The sequence below is a fragment of the Zalophus californianus genome, chromosome 5, assembly GCF_009762305.2.
Source record: "Zalophus californianus isolate mZalCal1 chromosome 5, mZalCal1.pri.v2, whole genome shotgun sequence".
In the NCBI taxonomy this organism is placed as follows: Eukaryota; Metazoa; Chordata; class Mammalia; order Carnivora; family Otariidae; genus Zalophus; species Zalophus californianus.
Genome location: NC_045599.1, coordinates 146,109,821 through 146,130,632, shown reverse-complemented (window position 1 = coordinate 146,130,632; position 20,812 = coordinate 146,109,821). Strand labels below are relative to the sequence as shown.

At 38.9% G+C, this 20,812-nt stretch overlaps 1 protein-coding gene across 4 annotated transcripts in view; it reads left to right on the top strand.

Annotated features, from left to right (window-relative positions):
• Positions 1-20,812, top strand: part of MARCHF6 (membrane associated ring-CH-type finger 6) — a 79,882-nt gene that overhangs the window by 42,922 nt on the left and 16,148 nt on the right. For 3 of the 4 annotated variants that reach the window (XM_027607017.1, XM_027607018.1, XM_027607016.1), the window contains exons 11-21: positions 4,077-4,135; positions 5,569-5,649; positions 5,912-5,980; positions 6,061-6,135; positions 7,421-7,555; positions 9,397-9,516; positions 10,489-10,589; positions 13,724-13,861; positions 14,898-15,102; positions 16,906-16,975; positions 19,701-19,897. In XM_027607017.1, coding sequence (XP_027462818.1) covers positions 4,077-4,135; positions 5,569-5,649; positions 5,912-5,980; positions 6,061-6,135; positions 7,421-7,555; positions 9,397-9,516; positions 10,489-10,589; positions 13,724-13,861; positions 14,898-15,102; positions 16,906-16,975; positions 19,701-19,897 — 1,250 coding nt within the window. The remainder of the gene's footprint in view (positions 1-4,076; positions 4,136-5,568; positions 5,650-5,911; positions 5,981-6,060; positions 6,136-7,420; positions 7,556-9,396; positions 9,517-10,488; positions 10,590-13,723; positions 13,862-14,897; positions 15,103-16,905; positions 16,976-19,700; positions 19,898-20,812) is intronic. The other variant, XM_027607019.1, reaches the window with a different exon arrangement.

The following is a 20,812-nucleotide window of genomic DNA, read 5'->3' as shown; positions in this document are numbered from 1 at the left end:
GAGTTCAGTTTTCTAGGAGCCTTGTTACAGATTTTGTTTTCGTTTTTATTTTTTATTTAAAGATTTGATTTATTTGACACAGAGAGAGAGGGAACACAAGCAGGGGGAGCAGCAGAGGGAGAGGGAGAAGCAGACTCCCTGCTGAGCAGGGAGCCCGATGGATGCGGGGCTCGATCCTAGGACCCTGGGATCATGACCTGAGGCGAAGGCAGATGCTTAATGACTGAGCCACCCAGGTGCCCCTTGTTTCCGTTTTTAAACACCAGAATATGTGAAACGGTTTTAGATAGTCATCCTGTATAGTAAGGCCCCAGGTATACAGATACTTTTCTTTCCCAAGCAACATTGACCACAGTTACCTACCATCTCTGCTTTCTGGCATTTCCATCTCTTTTTATAGAAGTTGATTTTAGAGGCGCCTGGGTGGCTCAGTTGTTGAGCGTCAGCCTTCGGCTCAGGTCAGGATCCCTGGGTCTTAGGATAGAGTCCTGCGTGGCACTCCCTGCTCAGTGGGGAGTCTGCTGCTCCCTCTCCCCCTCCTGCTCCCCCTGCTTGTGCTCTCGCATGTGCTCTCTCTCTCTCTCTCAAATAAATGAAATCTTAAAAAAAAAAAAAAAGCTGATTTTTAGACTGACTTGAGAATATGCAGCATCCTGTCTCTGGAACTAATTTTGTGCTGATTATCTGTGTCCTCTTCCCTTTGGCCGAAGATCTTGTTTCTTTTCTCAGAATCCTGACCAAGGCCTTACCAGAGACCCTGGCTTGAGAGCTGTCACTAGAGATGGATATAGGCTTGAGGAGGGAGTGAACCTTTCCTAAGTGTGAAATCCTGTAGAACCAAATACCAGTAAATGCAGTCACTTCCAAACACTTTTCCCAACTGCAGCTGTGAGGATTCTTGTGACCACACAGGAATCCCTGATGTTGGGAGTAATCAGGGAAAGGAAGAGAGGGGTGACAGGTTTTTCCTGCTTTGAGAAAGATAAAAGAAACTGAATCAAGTAAAACAATGCCTTAGAATTCAATTCCTGCATCTGTCAAGGGAAAGAAAGTGAAGTCTGGTAGAATCAGGCTCTTGTTAGATTGTGCTGTGAATTGTCTCTCCCTTAGAGACACCTCAGGCTACAGATCACTCTGTAGGGATAATCTTTGAGAAATTCCTTTTTTATGCGTGTGAGTTAATCCTTATTCCTGCTGAGGAGGAGGAATAAAGATTTTCCAAAGTTTTTCTGCTGAATTCCAAGTTAATTGCTTTGGGTTAGGGACCACATTGTGACTTAGCAGTTGTCTTCAACAGGAAATCATGTCAAAAAGACACTGAATTATGTAAATTTGAGGTTAAGACAAAAAAATAATTTCTGAATATTACCTATAAAAGAACAAAATAAATTTACAGGTATCTTGTTCAAAAAAATTATCTTGAAAAAGTTCCACTGATTCTTAATTTTTAGTAGCTATTTAAGATGGTGCAAATTAATAGGAAGCTCATTCTTTGTTTCCTTTTGCATGGGGGTGGAAACATAAAAATGCGAAGTATTGTGCATACCTTTTTCATTATGTAAAATAATTGATACATAGAGAGTGTGAAACTGTTTTGATTCTTGGCTAAATTTTCTTTGAGAGGAAAAAATGATCTCTAGATTTAGTCTTTGTTCTTGCAAGAAAAGCTTAATGCTGAATTAATGTTTGGAGGAAAAAGTCACCTTTAACATGTGAATTATAGTGGGGCACCTCGCTGGCTCAGTCAGAGGAGCATGCGACTGTTCATCTTGGGGTCATGAGTTTGAGCCCCACGTTGGGTGTAGAGATTACAAAAAAAAAATGAACTTAAAGGAAAAAAACCACATGAATTACAGAAAAGATAACACTCATTTATGTAAAGCAGATCACATCTAAGTAAATTTTTTTCTAATCCAACCTTTTAAGCTTATACTATAAAAAAAAATCTTTATAAATCTATGTGTATTATACTTAGAATCTTTTGAAATGAACCAAGTTGTTTTCCTTTTTTTAGGAGTGTACTTTCCCTTAAAGGTGAATGGTCATTGGGATTAAGCCACACTCCTGTTTCTTTCCTACTTGGGTTGCTCTGTTGGAATTTTAGAGCTACATTTTTGGAGTCTTGTGGTTATGTACTTTGCAGAATTATAAACTTAAAATGCAGCTATCTCCTAGTAGAAGGGAATGATACTGAGAAAGTGACCTTAATTTCATGATACTTACCTAGTAGTTGCTGTGTAATAGGATAGAAATTGATTGTTCACAATTGGTGCTTCAGGTGAGTATTTCCCTATGTAAATAGAGTTGGAACTTGAAAATTTGCCTTTCCCAGCGGTCTATTTGAGTCACTCTCGGAGTTGGGTGAGACAACAAAATGGGAAAAATTCTGCATATAGTTTTTTCTTACTCTAAGAATTTCTTGTGCTTTTTTTTTTGTTTTTAAGATTTTATTTATTTGACAGACAGCGAGAGAGGGAACACAAGCAGGGGAGAGGGAGAGAGAGAAGCAGGCTTCCTGCTGAGCAGGGAGCCCGATGCGGGGCTCCATCCCAGGACCCTGGGATCATGACCTGAGCGGAAGGCAGACGCTCAACGACTGAGCCACCCAGGCGCCCCGTCTTGTGCTTAAAATACACGTAATATGTTAGTAAAATGTGTGTATGATTTATAAATTTCCATATGTTGGGAATACTTACTCAAAAAAATGCCAACCATGGAATACTTGATTAAAAAGGTTTGGTGGCCAGATCCCTATAGATTCACTCTGACTTTTGTCTTAATGATTGAGTCCCCCTCCCTGCTTCCCTAATAATCTATGCTGTTCAATTAATTTTGCCATAAGGAAGACGTAATTCAGTTTTATTAAGAAAGAAAGTAAAATTTTATTAACATGACAAGAAAGACTTGAAGAAAAGAGACTACAAAATTTTTCCTCTGAAAATGTTAAAAATATTTTTTCATTTTTTTAAAATATATTTTTTAAGATTTTTTATTCATTTATTTGACAGAGAGAGAGAGAGAGCACAAGTAGGCAGAGTGGCAGGCAGAGGGAGAGGGAGAAGCCGGCTCTCCACCTAGCAGGGAGCCCGAAGCGGGGCTCGATCCCAAGACCCTGGGATCATTACCTGAGCCGAAGGCAGACGCTTAACCGACTGAGCCACCCAGGTGCCCCAAGGGTATTTTTTCATTTAACCATAGTATTATTATCACACTGTACTAACCTAGCAGAATTTAGTGTTTCCTGACAATCCATCATTTTAAAAATTCCTAGATTGTCTCCGTAAGTGTCATTTTACAGTTGGTTTGTTTGAATGAGTATCCAGATAAGGTCTACACATTACTTTTGGTTGTTAAGTTTAAGTTCCTTTTGATCTAGAATATTCTTCTCTTTGCTGCCCTCATCTACTCCTACCTTATTTTGCCATTGATTTGTTGAAGAGACTAGGTTAGCTGTCCTGTAAGTGTCTTGCCTTCTATGTTTGTCTGATTGTTTCCTGTATGATGTCTACCGCCTCACTCCTTTGTCTCCTGATTTCTTTTAAACTGGAGCATCTAATTAATATATTAGTTAACCTGAACCGGTTTGTTCAGAAGCAGCAAGACAGGTATGCAATTCTGTCCCTCCAGTTAATCAGTTTTCAGGGTAAACAATTGATGGGCTATTTCCAGGGGTGAGGAAAGTGGTTTTTTTTTTTTTTTTTTTTTTTTAATTTTACCTTTTTTCCCTTTGTGTTGTTTTCGGCTTTCCCCTTTTTGAGTATTATGAACTCATGGATTTGTAAAGTATTCTGTGTGTTTCCATCAGTTTTGGTCATTCTTTGATGCTCATGTCATCCTTTCCTTGGCCAGTAAGACCCTCTTCATGGTGGTTCCTCTGTCCTTTTGTCATGAGCGTATTAGACCTTGATATCTTTGTTGTTCTCTGGTTATAATGTCCTAGGCAGTACATTTTTGGCCCCAGTTCTGGAATCTTCCATTTCTCCAAAAAGCCCTGGTTTCTTTTACTGTGGGTTGGTACTAGGAGTGTTCATTGTTTTGATTTTGAAGTTTTCATTTAATTTTTCTCCCCCTTTTAGCATTTTGCCCTTACCACATTGGTCATTTCTCCCTGGTTGGCTTGGGATTTGAAGAACACGTGAGTATAATACTTTTACAAACTTACTTTCATTACTTGCCCCCAGACTTGATATTTGTTAAGTAAACGATAGTGTTGTAAAGTTACTTCATTTCTCAATTTGCCTTACGCAAAGGAATAGTTATCTAATACGATCTCATTCTTTTTTTTTAAACTAGCAGTAGCTCAAGACATAGTAGGTCATGTTGCCAGCTAAGGAAAATGTGTCCTGAATCCCATGGTGCACTGTCTTCCTTCCTGTTGGGTGGGCCAAAGGCATACTACTGGAAAGTTTCTTTTTTTTTTTTTTTTTAAGATTTTATTTATTCATTTGAGACACAGAGATAGAGAGAGAGCATAAGCAGGGAGAGAGGCAGAGGGAGAAGCAGGCTCCCCGCTGAGCCAGGAGCCCGATGTGGGGCTCGATCCCAGGACCATGGGATCATGACCTGAGCCAAAGGCAGACGCTTAACCATCTGAGCCACCCACGCGCCCCACTACTGGAAAGTTTCTTAAGGCTGATTTTTGACCCATTGCATTACCTCGCTTCCTTCTCTCCCTTTTCCTCAGCTTTCCCATAGTGAATTTAGAAAAGTAATAGTATATTAGTCAACTAAAAAAAAAAAAAGGGATTGGTCTGTCTTGGAATGATGGGCTACAGTGTTTTCTAAAGAATTTTTTTTTAATTTTGACATTTTGTTCTTGTTTTTAGATAGATAAATATTTGAATGGTCAACTACAACTGTTTTGCAGGGGCCCCAGAAAGAACTAGTCTTTTAAGGAGGAGCTGACATTTCTGGAATGTTCTGTTTAGTTTGTGTCTGTGAATCCTGAAAGATCACATTCTGAAGTGTTCTGAAAGAGCAAAGAGATGTGTTACAGTATTTAACACAGCTCTCAGTTCTCACTGGTTGAACACAAGAACTTGAAAAGTTCAGATACGTGCTTTGATAAATTTGAGTTTCCAAACTATCAGCACTTGCTGTCTGAAATTCAGGCACCTAAAAGATTTGTCTCACTGTCCAAATTTTTACTTTCTGTAAGCTGAAATGGAACGGATTTGGAGAGCAGGGGAAACTTAAGCAGTCACTCCTGGGGGCAGGAGGTGAGGTAGCTAAGGCATACCTGGCAGGTGGGCTGCTTGCACGGTGCGCTGCTGCTTTCATTGCTCAGCCCGCAGTCCCCCTCTGGATGGAGTAGAGTGCAGACTAGTGTCGTGTGGCTTTTGTTTTTGTGACGTTCAAATCACTCTACTTTTATTTTGTCTGCCTGAGTAGATCGCTGACAGTGGGAGAATCTGGTTTGCAGAGATGTCATTCAAGGGGATTTTATGGTTGTCTAGTTGTAAGTTGCTGAGACAGTTCACTTTGAGTCTTCTTGGATTGTTTAGTACGTTGTTAAGCTGGGAGGTAGGCCAGATGGTAAAACTAAATTCTATTTATTTTTATTTCCAGGTCCAAGCATCTCATTTTGAAGGTCTAATCACAACCATAGTTGGGTATATACTTTTAGCAATAACACTGATAATTTGTCACGTATCCTTTAATGAACTGACATGGATGTTTGGTGATATTATTTTTCATACCAAAGAGTTGTTCCTGTTAAGGACAAAACTGTTTCTCTTCTTCTGTCCTCTCAGTAAAAGTTGTAGCTATTTGTAGTGAGGATGAGGGCAGATGAAATATGAAATAAATTAATTCTGTCAAATAATACCTAATTACTTAGGCAGCACAGGTAAATAAGTACCTTTTCTTTGTACCTTTAAATGCTCGATTTTTCCTTGACTAGATGCTACAGGGCTTGGCAACTCTTGTTAAATTTCACAGGTCTCGTCGTTTGCTGGGAGTCTGCTATATCGTTGTTAAGGTAATTCCTGTTAGAAGTTAAAACTGGAAATGATTTCTCCCCATTTGGATGGTATTTGATGGTTTTTGTTTTTACTTAAGGTCTCTTTGTTAGTGGTGGTAGAGATTGGAGTGTTCCCTCTCATTTGTGGCTGGTGGCTGGATATCTGTTCCCTGGTAAGTTTATTATTCATTATCATATAATCTAATAATGTAAAGGTGTCAAAAAGGGAGATCTTTAGAATGGATTCCTTTTAAAGGAAACTCTATGTGATAATTTGCCTTTTTTTTTTTTTTTCCTGAGAATGGATCATTGTGAAATCTTAATGTTACTAATTTTTCTTGAGTACCTGATTTTTTTCTTGAGGCTTTGTGCAAATTTTTGATGTCAGAGTATTTTGACTGGAACCTTTCTAATAACCAGTGAAGAATTTTCTTATTCATTTTACTCTTCTAAATTTTACAGTAATGCCAAGACATTATACACATAAGGAGAACAATCTGATAAGAACACTGTCTTTGTAATAATAAATTCAACTCCAACCATTTCTTTTAACTAAGATGCTCAGTCCTGATTATAATATTTAATTGCTGTCAGTGATAATCAGGTTTTGACTTTTCAAAAATATTTTATATGTAGAAAAGCTGCTTTTGGTTCTGAGATAACATTTTCACATGTACCTTACTATTAAAACTTGTCAGGAAGGGCACCTGGGTGGCGCTGTCTTGTAAGCGTCTGACTCTTGGTTTTGGCTCAGGTCATGATCTTGAGGTCGTGAGATCGAGCCCTGTGTGGGGCTCCGCACTCGCGGGGAGACTGCTTAAGATTCTTTCTCTCTCCCTCTGTCCTTCCCTTCTGTGCACGTGCTCTCTCTTTCTCTCTCTCTTTAAAAAAAAAAGAAATGAACTTGTCATGAATGTAGACCTGTAACCATGGAAAGAAGGTATTTTTTTAAATTAATTAATTTATTTGCTAGAGCGCGGACAGTGGGAGGGGCAGAAGGAGAGGGAGAAAAACCCAAGCAGACTCGGCGCCAAGTGCAGAACGCAACATGGTGCCTGATGCGGGGCTCCATCTTAGGACCCTGAGATCAGACCTGAGCTGAAACCAAGAGTCAGATGCTCACCCAACTAACTGCGCCACTCAGGCATCCCTGAAAAGTTATTGTTAACCAAAAATGGTTCTTCAGCAGCATTAGTAAAGTTCTTAGTCACCAACTGGTTCATCAGTCTTGCTTCTTATATTTAAAATTTTAAAGTGTCATTTTACATCTTTGAACTAGTATCCAGCCTTGTATCATTTATATTTCTGTGACACCATGAAATGGCATTAGAAGAACTGTAGTCCTAGAACATCATAACCCATACGTATAGTGATTTGTTCACTTCCTGGAAGATGGAGATGTTAATTTGGCAAATCTAAGTGGTACAAATGTCTCTCACCTGTTCTGTTTTGGTTTAGGAAATGTTTGATGCTACTCTGAAAGATCGAGAACTGAGCTTTCAGTCAGCTCCAGGCACTACCATGTTTCTGCATTGGCTAGTGGGAATGGTGTATGTGTTCTACTTCGCCTCCTTCATCCTCTTGCTGAGAGAGGTAAGTTCTGCAGGGAAACGCTGACACTGTAAATTTATGGGAAGGACTTTTGTTTTAACCGCAAGTCGTGCCTCAAAGGCTATGATGATTTCCTAACTAATTTTCTCTATTATTTTTGTCTAAGAGGGAGTAGCTGATAGGTGAGTTTGGCTTTATTTCTTTAAACTCTTTTTAGTCATTTGTCTCAAAAATTGACAAGTTTTAATATTTCTAAAATTACGAGTTTGAAAGATGAGTAGATTGAGGGAAAAAACTAAAAGCATTTGCTTTATTTGGTAGTTATTGCAACCATCTTCTCATACAAATTTTTGGAATTTTATGTGATGTGAGTCTGTCTTGGACTTCATTCAAGGAAATACAGTGCTGGAAATACCCAAAGGGGATATGGTTTTGCAGGATCAAAATGTAAGATACGTAATCAAGCACCTTAAGTATGGAATTACAGTGAGGGTCCTTTATGATTCCAGTTTCACTTGCCTGATGGGTACTTGTACTCGTCCTAGTTTTAGAATATAGTCCTTACTGATTTGAAGAGACTGAAAGTAGGGTCAGTATTTAATTAGTATATATCTCATGCTCAGTCATTCTGATGCAGTGGGAAGTATCAAAATGAGTAATTTTGACAAGTATACTTGCTGCTGCGCATTCTTTCCTCAAATATTACTGCATGTTCACTCTGGGCCAGATACTGTGCTGATGTGTAATAGTAAGAAACAAAGAGAGGATCCCCATTCTTTTTGATCGTATATCCTGGGAAGGAATACAGCCATTGGACAAGTCAGCTTACTCTACATTGAAAGAGGTGATGGAGAAATGCAAGGGGGAAAATGTGCAGGGCTTCCAGAGGAGGCCGACTAATCCAGTGTGAATGGAATACAAAAGCATCAAGGCTTAATGCTATTCTTGGTGTACTTTGTTCTTTGAGATATTGAGGAGTTAAGAAGCGGGCTGGAGTCAAAATGTTCTCCTGAATTATATAGTGTAAGTTCAGTAAAGTCTATTTGCAGATAAAACTTGTATTCTTTCTTTGAAACAAGTGATTGAGACTAACTTAATCTTTTCAAAACTGTAATTATGTATAACCTCTGAAATACCCTGTTAAGTGATAAAATGTTTTTACATCGAAGATTTTCATCTCCTCGGTGTGGTGGTTTTTTGTTGGTACAGAATCCTAATATTGGGGAGCTGGATGGAACCTTAGAGTTCATATACCCCCTCACTTGGAAAATGGAGAAATACAGTTTGGGCAGTTGAGAGGCTTTACACGGGGTAACTCAGTGAATTTGAACCACCCAGGGCTGATACCCAGATTCATCCATTGCCCTGTCACCCACAGCCTCTTGGGTTGGTGATTTCCATTGAGAAAGGGAAAAAAGATGTAGACAGTAGAATGAAAATGCTGAGAAGCTTTAGGGTTTCTTAATTAACAAGATAACTCCTCTCAGGAGTGTAAGACTGGAATCAGATCTTCTATTTAGAACATTTATAAATTGCAACATAATTCTTTTTTTACCAGATGATGCAATATAGTGACAGTGTTTTAAAAAAAAGTATTTGCCTTTCACCTCAGACTTAGATTTCTTGACAAATTGTACTTAATAAATTTTTTTTCATTAAATGATTTAAAGCATCAAAGGACATCAAACACAAGATAGTTTTCATATAGGTCCTGATTTAGGAACTTGTTTTCATAGGAAAGCCATGTGAATTTTCTGGGCCCATTTTATTATGAAGCCAAAATTTTAAGAGCTTATTTTTATGTTAATATTTTAGCTCATATACGGAGTCTGAAGATATTGGTAAAAAAAAAAATTTATATATATATACATGTATATTTGTAGGTACTTCGACCTGGCGTCTTATGGTTTCTAAGGAATTTGAATGATCCAGATTTTAATCCAGTACAAGAAATGATCCATTTGCCCATTTATAGGCATCTCCGAAGATTTATTTTGTCAGTGGTAAGCATACCTTTTTACTGATTTTTAAGTAAAGTGTGCTACCCTTTTGTTTTGTTGGGGATTTTTGGGGTCAGGGATTGGTAGAGTAGATACATTGAATAATTTATGTTTATCAAAGCTTGTAGAACTTCTTTGTTAAATAGTTTTATTGGTTACTTCGATAACATAAATAAAATGTTTACTAAGACAAAAATGCCCTCTAGTTTTTTAGTAGTATAATTGCCAAATTATGGGTTTCCGAATTACATTTAATATGCATTGGAGCAGTGGAGATTCATTAATAGGTTTTAAATTAAACTCTTTTTTTAAGAGTTTATTTATTTATTTGACAGAGAGAGAGAGATCACAAGTAGGCAGACAGTCAGGCAGAGGGAGAGGGAGAAGCAGGCTCCCCGTGGAGCATGGAGCCCGATGCGGGGCTCAATCCCAGGACGCTGAGATCATGACCTGAGCCAAAGACAGATGCTTAACCGACTGAGCCACCCAGGTGCCTCTTAAATTAAATTCTTACAGAAGGACATCAAGGCTTCTTCCCGTCTGGAAGAAGAAATTACCTAGTTAAAACTTAAGTTTTTCCAAAATAAAATTTAAAAAGCAATATTGTGCCGTTTGGAAAGTTTGTAGCCGTTAATATGGGTCATGTCTTATAATACTTCCAAATGATTTATTAAGTAGCAGACAACTCTGATCCTTCGTTGTAAGTTTCTTACTCTCTCTTCACATACCATGCAGTGATTATCCTTTGTGGCTCCTGTGTTTGAGCCCTTGTGTCCTAGAGAGAGAGAGGAACAGCCTCCCTAGGAATGCATTCTTTTCACAGAGTGACCCATGTATATAGTGTGTGGAGTGAGAACACTCTGGACCCTGGGTGGGTGTAGACTTGGATTGTGTATTGGTTGGGTATGTGCAGGAGTCTGCTTGTCTCTCATGGGAATGATTTACAGTGCTGTCATGCCTTTTTTCTTACTGCAGATTGTCTTTGGCTCCATTGTCCTCCTGATGCTCTGGCTTCCTATACGTATAATTAAGAGTTTGCTGCCTAATTTTCTTCCATACAATGTCATGCTCTACAGGTGAGTTTTTGAAATTTGGAAGCTTTACTAATTTAGCTCTGTTGATATCCAGAGTCCATACATTTAAAACATTCATTTCTAAACAGATACTGGAAATCATTTGATAGTTGAATTTTGCCATTTTTGATTATATAAGCATTAGTTTAGCATTTACATTTTCCAAAGGAAGACTTACTTATTTTTCTGCAAATGTATGCCTGTGTTCAGCATTAAAATGTTTACCATACTTAATGAGAGCATGTTAGCCACAAACATCTTTATATGAAAAGCGTATCATATGCACCATAGTTGTATAGTTAATTATAGATTAAAAATAAGATATAAGGCTTATGGTTATAAAATCTTTTTGATTTAAAAGCTTAAGTCAGGGCGCCTGGGTGGCTCAGTTGGTTGGGCGACTGCCTTTGGCTCAGGTCATGATCCCGGAGTCCTGGGATCGAGTCCCGCATCGGGCTCCCGGCTCAGCGGGGAGCCTGCTTCTCCCTCTGACCTTCTCCCCTCTCATGCTGTTTCTCTCTCTCTCTCTCAAATAAATAAATAAAATCTTTAAAAAAAAGATAAAAAATAAAAGCTTAAGTCACCAAAAACCTGTTTTCTACCACTCCTCGTGTATTCCTTTTTTTAGTGACTTGCATTATCCTTTCAGTTACCTGAACAGAAATCTGCCAGGAAATTTGGATTTCTTCCTCAGATTTCTTTTTTCCTTTTTTCAAGATTTTATTTATTTGACAGAGAGAGAGAAGGTGCACAAGCAGGGGAGTGGCAGACAGAGGGAGAAGCAAGTTCCCACTGAGCAGGGAGCCTGATGCGGGCCTTGATCCTAGGACCCTGGGATCATGACCTGAGCCGAAGGCAGATGCTTAACCGACTGAATCACCCAATTATTTCTACTTGGTCTTTAAATCTTTTAAGTCTCATTTTATTTTTTTAAAGATTTATTTATTTATTTTAGAGCATGTTAGTGGGGGAAGGGACAAAGGGGGGGGTGGAGAGAATCCTCAAGTACACTTCCTGCCAAGCATGGAGTCCCAAACAGGCTTGCTCCCAGGACCCTGAGATCATGACCTGAGCTGAAATCAAAAGCTGGACACTTAACCCAACTGAGCCACCCAGGCACCCCAAGTCTCCTTTTAAAAGATCTTTTATCTAATCCAACTTGATTTACCACTTCCTTAGTTTAGGCCTTCCTCTTGTTCTCCATTTATAACCCATCCTTAACACCCTGCCTCTCCATAATCTACGTGATAATATCTGGGTCATTTAGAAAGACACGCAAGGCTTGGCATAATCTCACATTGACTTTCCAGTGTCTTGTCGCAGCATTGTCTGACTTGAATTCTGTTCTCCAGCCATGCTCCCTTCCATTAAGTCTCCCTAAAATACTTAGCTATTCCTCGTTTTTCCCTTTCTGTTTGGAATAACCTTCCTCCCCCTGTTTGCCTGGCAAGCTTTTGTTATCTTTCCTCAAAATCCAAATTAAGGTTTTATTCTCTGAGTTTTTCCCTAACTAAATCATTACTCCGTCCTTATGTATTTGGATCTGGTCATGGAACCAGGAAGCACAGGTTTTGGCTTTAGATTTGTTAGGATAGACCTATTTTGGTAGTCAGTTATACCTAGAAGTTTAGCAAAGTTTTTGGACTATATGGTGGTTTTTACTCCCATTCTTCCATTGAAAACAGTTGAGGGCCCATGATATGCCTGGTACTTTTCTGTGCACTACATATATAACAGTGAACAAAACAGAATCAGGAAAATTCTGTTCTTGTGGTGCTTACATTTCAGTGAGGGGGAGACAGCCATAGAAATAGATAAAACATAGTATAGTATATCAGGGGCCATAAATACTGTGGGGAAAAATGAAGCAGACAAAGGGAATAGAGAGAGTAGTCAGAATGGGGTTGTAATTTAGAAGTGACTGATGAGGACCTGAGGAGGGGACAGTTGAGGAAAGCCTTGAAGGAGTACTGAGGGAGTGAGCCATGTGGATTCCTGGAGGTGGAGTGTCCTTGCAGGGGGTCGGGCAAGTGCAGTGACATTGAGGTCTGTTTGAGGAGCAGCAGGAAGGCCAGTTTGGCTGGAGTAGAAGGAAAGCATGGTAGTTGACTCTGAGGTCAGAAAGGTCATTGGGAAGTCAGATCCTAGAGAGGCTTCTAAGCCAGTGTAAGCACTTCGGCTTTAACTTGAGTGATTTAGGGAGTTCTTGGAAAGGTTGGAACAGAAGAGTGATCTGGTGCAGGTTAACGAGTATCACTGTGGCTGCTGGAATGAGAAGAGACTGGCTCAGGGTGGCCAGGGCAGGAGCAGGAAGCCAGCTGGGAGGATAATGCCGGAGTCCTGGTGGGAGGGGAGGGTGGCTGAGGTGAAGGAGCAGCCATGGAGGTCATGAGAATTGAGATTTAGGGTGTTCTTAGGGTCCACTCAGTAGGACTCTTGCTCTTTGAGTGTGGAGTGAAAAAAAGGCAGTCAAGGATGGACGTTCCTGTCCTGAGCATCTGGAAGAATGGAGTTGCCATTTACTGAGGTGAGGAAGGCTGTGGGGGAACAGGGTTAAAAGGGAAGAGTGGGAATTTGATAATGATCAATTTAAGATGTCTAACGTCTGTAGGAGAAATTGAGTTGGCACTTTGGATATAAAGTTGGGAGTTAGGGTAGATGTCGGAGTGGTACATAGAAATTTACAGAAACATGGTATTTTAAGCCACATGAGTTTGCATTTATCCAGAGAGCTTGCATAGATGAGAGGAGAGAGGACCAGAGCCTGGGACCGTCATTGTCTCCAGCTCAGGGAGCTGAAGGACAACTAACAGATCTAGAAAGGCATCTAGGGAGAATGTGTTTTGAGGAGCAAGGAGTGACCAGTTGTGTAACATGCTGCTATACAGCAAGTGAGGTGAGCACCACGACTGATCATCACATTTAACGACACCAAGGTGATCCTTGTGGGGAACAGTTCTGGAGGAGTCAGAGGGGGAAGCCTTGCTGGCTTCAAGGGAGAATTGGGGAGAGGTGATAACGACGGTGAGTTCATAAGACTCTTCCAAGGAGTTTTCCCATCAGATGTTTAACACTGATATAATTATAATGGAAAATAGATGCACACTGTAAATTACAGCTGTTTATAATTGTCTTAGTGATGCTCCAGTGAGTGAACTGTCCCTTGAGCTGCTTCTGCTTCAGGTGGTCTTGCCAGCGCTGCTTGAACAGGGACACACGCGGCAGTGGCTGAAGGGGCTTGTGCGAGCATGGACTGTTACTGCTGGATACTTGCTGTAAGTAGGCCCGTGATAACCCTTCTGACAGAGTATGTTCCATGCCCCCCCCTCCCCCCCCCAGGAAATAGTAGTTTTAAGAAGAGACCATTTAGTGGTATCGGCAGGTTGTATATAATACTTTTTAATTCTTAATTTTTCTCATTTTTCTAATTATTATTGTCCGTTCTTTTATGGAGAAGGTATGCATGTTTTTACCCTCTTACAGAGGTTTGCGGCTGGCCCAGGTTCTTTGCCTGCATTACACAGGGTATAAGTAAACATTTTTTTCAGTGCATTAAAAGCAAACCAACTTAATCCTGATTATTTTTTAAATTTTATTTTATTTAAAGATTTATTTGAGAAAGAGAGAGTGGGGGTGGGGGCGGGCAGAAGGAGAGGGAGAAGCAGACTCCCCACCAAGCAGGGAGTCCAACAGGGGCTCCATCCCAGGACCCTGGGATCATGACCTGAGCTGAAGGCAGAAGCTTCAATGACTGAGCCACCCAGGCGCCCCAACCCTGATTATTTTAGAAGTCCTATCCTGGCAAGTGGTTTCTCCGGCATTTAGTCAACATGTTGCCTTTATTTTTTTCAAGCTTTCCATATTAGATACTTATTTTAAAGTTGGATCTTTGTAATTTAAATGTTTCTTTCAGAAAATATGTGGTATTCTGCAGAGACCTTACTGTGAAATCTGCATTTGGTTGCATTGGGTTGAGCAGGTGCCTGTCTCTGCCTGCCCCAGGCCGCCGCCTCCTTGCCCTTGTGTGTTTGCCGTGACCGTGACCGAAGTGTGGTCTGGAGGCTGTAGCTGAGCCCCACGCCACAGCAGACACAGTAGCTGAGCTGGATTTGTGGGGTGTTGTGGACATTAACATTAAATTTGGAAAGGTTTACTTTAAAGCAGGTACCAACATTTAGACCAGAATGAAGTACTTAACATTGCTGTGTATAGATTCTACTTGTACATTTTCTACCTTAAGTAATAATAAGAAAGTAAGTCTCATATCTGCTGTTTATTCTGATCTGAAGTGAGAATGTAATTTTTACACAGGGATCTTCATTCCTATTTATTGGGAGACCAGGAAGAAAATGAGAACAGCGCAAATCAACAAGTTAACAATAACCAGCATGCTCGAAATAACAACGCTATTCCCGTGGTGGGGGAAGGCCTACATGCAGCCCACCAAGCCATACTCCAGCAAGGAGGGCCGGTTGGCTTTCAGCCTTATCGTCGGCCTTTAAATTTTCCACTCAGGGTAGGTACTAGAAGACTTAAATGGAAGTCAAGTTTTTTTCAAATTTCTTTTGAGAAATTTGGTGTTGATATTAGTGCTATTAGCATGTAGTTCTCTGTATAGACATATCTTACAGTCTCCTGACAAGAACCTCTAGTTCTCCCATTAGCAGCCTGATATATGTAAATGTCAGATAAGTTTATCAGATTTTAGAGATGGATCATAGTGTTGAGATTGTGTGCTTTTGCTCCCTACTGTTTGAAAGCAGCAGTGTTAAAGACCCTAGTGAAAATAAGAAATTAACATTATTGATCTAGTTTAGCTATGTGTCAGGAACTGGAATGGGCATTCTAATGTTTTTCCCACTTACTATCCATCCCAATACTGCAAGGGAGTAGTAATCCCATGTTTACATCTGATGAAACTGAAGTCCAGACTGGTTAAGGAAGTGCCTGTCCCAGCACAACTTCCCCCCCAAACTCCACCAAAACTCTTCCTGACAAGGGTCACCATGGTGGCTTTTGTGTTGTTAAATTTGATTCTCAGATCTTAGTCCTCACCTCACTTGCTTTGTGGTAACTTGTTGCACAGTTGGTGACTCCTTGCTCCACAGAACGATTTTTAGGAAGGCATTCAGGGATCTTTGTGGAGGAGGTGATGATTTTAAGTCTCTAAGGTTAGGCCAGACAGAGAACAAAATGGAAAAATGGAAGGGCACTCCAGGCACGTGCCAAACCAAGAGGCAGGTTAGACATGGTAGGTTTGGAACTGCAGGGACTTAAGTGTATCTAGAGGGTGGGGCGTATGCAGGTGAGCATGAGAGATGGGAGCAGTCCTGGGAGATGAGGCTCTTAGATGGGCAGAAGGTACTTTCTGGCCCAGAACAGAGAGAACTGGTAGGAGGTTTCTTGAGCAGCGAAAGCTGACAGCCTTAAAGGCTTCTCTTTAGAGTGTGATTGTAGGTCCTTTTCAGTCTTCCCGCTAGAGCTTTGCCTTCTGGGCAGGGGAAGAGGAGTGCCTGGTAAGGTAGAAGGCAAGCAACAGTTGCTCCTTTTCTGTCCAGGGCAGCTGCTTTCCTCTTAGCGTGTTCCCTTTTTGTCTGCTCTTCTCAGTGCAGGAGCCACTAGCTATGTGTGGCTATTTACATTTAAACTTAATTAAAAGTGAATACAATTTGTAAGGATGTGGTATGATGATGTGTTAATTACTTTAATGGTGGGAATCCTTTTACAATGTGTACATATGGCCAATCCCATTGTACACTTTATATTACAATTTTGTGAGTTACACCTCAATAAAGCCGGAAAAAAAAAAAAAGTACTTTCCTAGTAGGATTACACCAGAGTAAATGCAGTGTAAAATTTCATTACTCATTCACCCTGACCCTGTGTCCGGCGCTCCGTGACCGCTTGTGCTGGTGGCTGCTGTTGGGCCGTGCAGGTTCCAAAGTTCTGATTGGACAGCACTCTCCTTTCATGAAAACTTGTTTTTGAGAATTTGATTAAAATGTGAATGTCTTTAGTTTTAATTAATAGGGAGAATTTAAGCTGATTATGTTTTATTTGTATGCTCTCTGATTAAAAAATATATTTGTTGCTTGCTGATGTGTCTGATTATATGAAAATATATTTCAAATATTTTCTTTTGGCCAAAATTATGTTAATTTTACCTAAAATAAAAATTCCTTTTTATGTGAAATGGAAGGAAACCTGGAAATATAGGCAATTTATTTTTACTGGGAGAATTGTGCTGATTCTTTGAGGGGTGTCATGAAATACGTTGAGCACATAAACCATTTATGCAGTCTTATGTTTTGCCTTACAGATTTTTTTGTTGATTGTCTTCATGTGTATAACCTTACTGATCGCCAGCCTCATCTGCCTTACTCTACCAGGTATGAGCTAATGACGTGAGAAGATGCTTTGTATCTTTCATCAAGTATAAACTTGAAATAGTTTGCCCCTTATTTTTGATTGAATATGGGATATTGATCTTTTTAGGGCTCCCCCTCTCCTTGGAGTCATTTGTACTGGAACAGAGGGGAGAACAAAATCAAGATAAAATTCCTGATTCAGTTTTAGAAGTAAAGTATATGTGGTCGCTCAGTTTTCTTGGAGATAGTCTCTTTATAGAATGGGTTTTCAAAAAGTTATCTGTGGCTTAAATAATTTTTTCAAGCCAGTCTTTTGATGTTAATTATGTTTGCCCTCACTGTATCTTTCCAGTCCACTGTATGGTGTTACTACACACTTAATAAGTCAGACTGTTTCCCTTTATCATCTGGTATTTAAAAATATTAATCTTTAAATTTTGGCTAGACACCATCTCCTTATCTAACAAGTAAGACACTGTGGATGAATATAATAGTTTGTCATGTTCTGCACAGGTCAGAGGTAAATGGGGTCGAGTCCAAAGCCAGTGACAAAGTCTCAGGAAGAGCTTGCTGCCCCCACCCTCCCAGTTAGTGTGTATAGTAAGCCAGAAAATTCTAAACCATACTGATACATGTTAGCTGCTTAAGTAATCATTAAGTGGAAGATAGTTTTCATCTCTTACAAGCACATAAATGTATATTGAGTTAGTATCTTGATTATAGCACTACCTCTGTAATTTTATAAATCAAATTTGTATTAAATACTTGAGTTTTTCCATGAGGGCTAGTAAGGTCAGGAAGGAGCAAGTAGAAAATATAATTTCAAGTGAGGTTTCTAAAAATAATGAGAATATTCTCTAATCTGTAGGAATAGTGGACTTAACGTCAAGTGGTGGTAAAAAATTTTATGCATGTTTCTGAATAATGACTTTGACCTTTAGAACTGTGCTTGCTAAATCCTCACTACTCATAATCACAGTTGTTAAAATGACAAAGTGTGATTAACGGTTGGGTGCAGTGTAGTAAACATATTGCTGAGAAAACTTAAGTTTTTGAATTTTGGACTGTTTTACATTTGTGGTTTTTATGTTCCATTTTCATGTTTTTATCAAAAATATTAAGAAAAACTTGAAATGTAGTTTAGTACCTGAATTTGGCAGTCAAAGTACTTTAATTTCATTAAATATTGTTAACTGAATATTTCCCTGTTAACCCAATCTCACCATCTAATGGGAAGAACATAGTTATGTTTAATCCTAGAAATGCTTGGTGTCATAGTATGCATTTAAGGTGGCGAAGGAGGCTGTTTCCCTCCATGGTTTACTTTCTGATGATAATTTACTACAAATTAAAAACTTAACCCTGCCCTCTCAAAAACACTTGATTAGAAGTATGTGAAATTATATCTATCTATGTGTTTATTTCCCATAACATTTGTCTTTTTTATTGTTACGTTAATCACCATATATTACATCATTAGTTTTTGATGTAGTGTTCCATGATTCATTGTTTGTGCATAACACCCAGTGCTCCATGCAGAACGTGCCCCCTTGAATACCCATCACCAGGCTAACCCATCCCCCCACCCTCCTCCTCTCTAGAACCCAACATTTGTCTTTAAAAAGAACTTGTCTTCACACCCAAACCATTTTGTGAGGTTGCAAAGAAGTCTTACAAGCATTGCGGCTTTTAAGACTTAACTGTTGATGAGCTGGTTTAATTTAATTGGAGGCAGTGTGGTTCATTGGTCCAAGAGTATGAGCTTTGTCACATAGGCATGAGTTCAAATTCAGCCTCCACCTGCACTTGACCTTGGTTGGGCAAGGTTCTGTTCCTGAGCTTTGGTTTCTTAATCTTCAGAATGGAGATATAGTAGCTACTTGGGGGATTTGGGGAGGATTGGTTATATAACACATGGAAAATGCTCAGCACAGCCATTAGCTCCTTTTAGGTATTTGAAAATAATAAATAGTACTGTATTAAGAGGAAATCAATCCATAGAAAAATATACAAGACATTTGGACCTTGCTGTTCTCTCTAGCCTTATTGAGGAGTAACCATGTGAAGAAAGTTACTTTATAAATCATCTTGCCTGATGTAGATTTTTATTGGTACATGGTAGAATTTGTTTGTAATCACTCTTTATCTGAGGTAGTTCTTTAGACACTTCTCAAATCTGTTTAAGTTTTGGCATATTTGGATCTTACTTTTTTCCTAAGTAAATTAATATGTTCTTTGATTATTGTGCTTCAAAATGTTATTATGCTCACTTATTAAAATACACTTAGTTTTCTGTCTTGATGAATGAGTTAATTGGAAGTTAATCTAAATTATTTGTAATGTTCCTAAATGATGAAAGTATTGACAGCATAAATAATAAATAAATTCCCCGCTTTTGTCACATTATGTGTATAATGATTTTATTTGGTGATAAAAACAACAAGAACAACCTCCTTAATCTTTTTCATTTCTGAAAGAAAAGGTAATCGGCATGCCAGTCAGGGTAGATGTCACAGGAGAGCTTGTCCTCAGTGACTTCCTGTGCTTTGGTTGTGTCTTAAATAATTGCATTCTTTAGAGTTTGTGGGGGTTTTTGTTGTTGTTTGTTTTTAATGAATATATTGTTCTATCCAAATGTGATGTCTTTTTACTAATCACTTAAAATGATTGAAATAATTGAAAATACTAGCAGAACATCAGGATTATAGTTCTTTTTACATAGATAGCCATATATCTCATTTATCAGCCTTTCTGTTTTCAGTATTTGCTGGCCGTTGGTTAATGTCATTTTGGACGGGGACTGCCAAAATTCATGAGCTCTACACAGCTGCTTGTGGTCTCTATGTTTGCTGGCTAACCATAAGGGCAGTGACGGTGCTCGTGGCATGGATGCCACAGGGACGGAGGGTGATCTTCCAGAAGGTTAAGGAGTGGTCCCTCATGGTAGGTTTTTCTAATAAAGAACTGATCTTATATGACAGGAGTAGTGGATATTTTTTTTCAGTCGTTTCTTTAAATCTTCACTTTCATTTCTTCATTATGCTGATAGTGTCAAGAGAATTGATTTTTTTTTTTTAATTAGAAGGACTATTCCTTTAAGACAGTAGTAGCTTTCTGGTTCATTCTGAGAACCATGGTCAGGTGTGTCAGATGTATTCAAGGGTCAAAAATAAAATCATGCTATTAAGTGATCCAGTTAGGCCCTTAAGTAAGTAATGCAATTAGAAAAGTTGTTTTGGAAATTTTTAAGGAATATGATATTCTGTAGAATTTAAAATCAGTTTAAGTGGAAATTTCCTTTAAGATATTTTTTCTAAAATTTGGTTTTTTGATCTATTTGAATATGTAAAATCTTGACTTCAGGATTAAGTTTTATATGTTTTTCATATAAATGGGATTCCTTTAATTACACATTCTGTTGCTAATTCAAGAATGTCTTGGCTAATGTGAAAGTGTAGTAAGTAATGGAAATTATTACTCAGTAAAGTACTTAGTTGCACAAAGGTGGGGAAAAAAATGGCAGTGTAAGGTGATTGTCCAGGTGTCGTGATTTATTGATTGTGATGTTGGCTATGACTGGTAAATAGGTTTAAGGTCATTACTTATGCCTCTTCTTTTGTATAATCCTAGTTTTGTATCTGAATTTAGATTTTCATTTCACTGAAAGTTGATATTAGTGTTGAAAGAAAAACATGAGATTTATTTTATATTATGAACAGAGGGCTTTAATTGCTATTTAATTCCACAAGATAATGAGACATAACTGTATTTAAAATACAGAAACCAGCTAATACCGGTTTTCATTTGATACTCTTCTTTATCTTCAGTATGCCATTTAAAAAAGCAAATACTGCATTT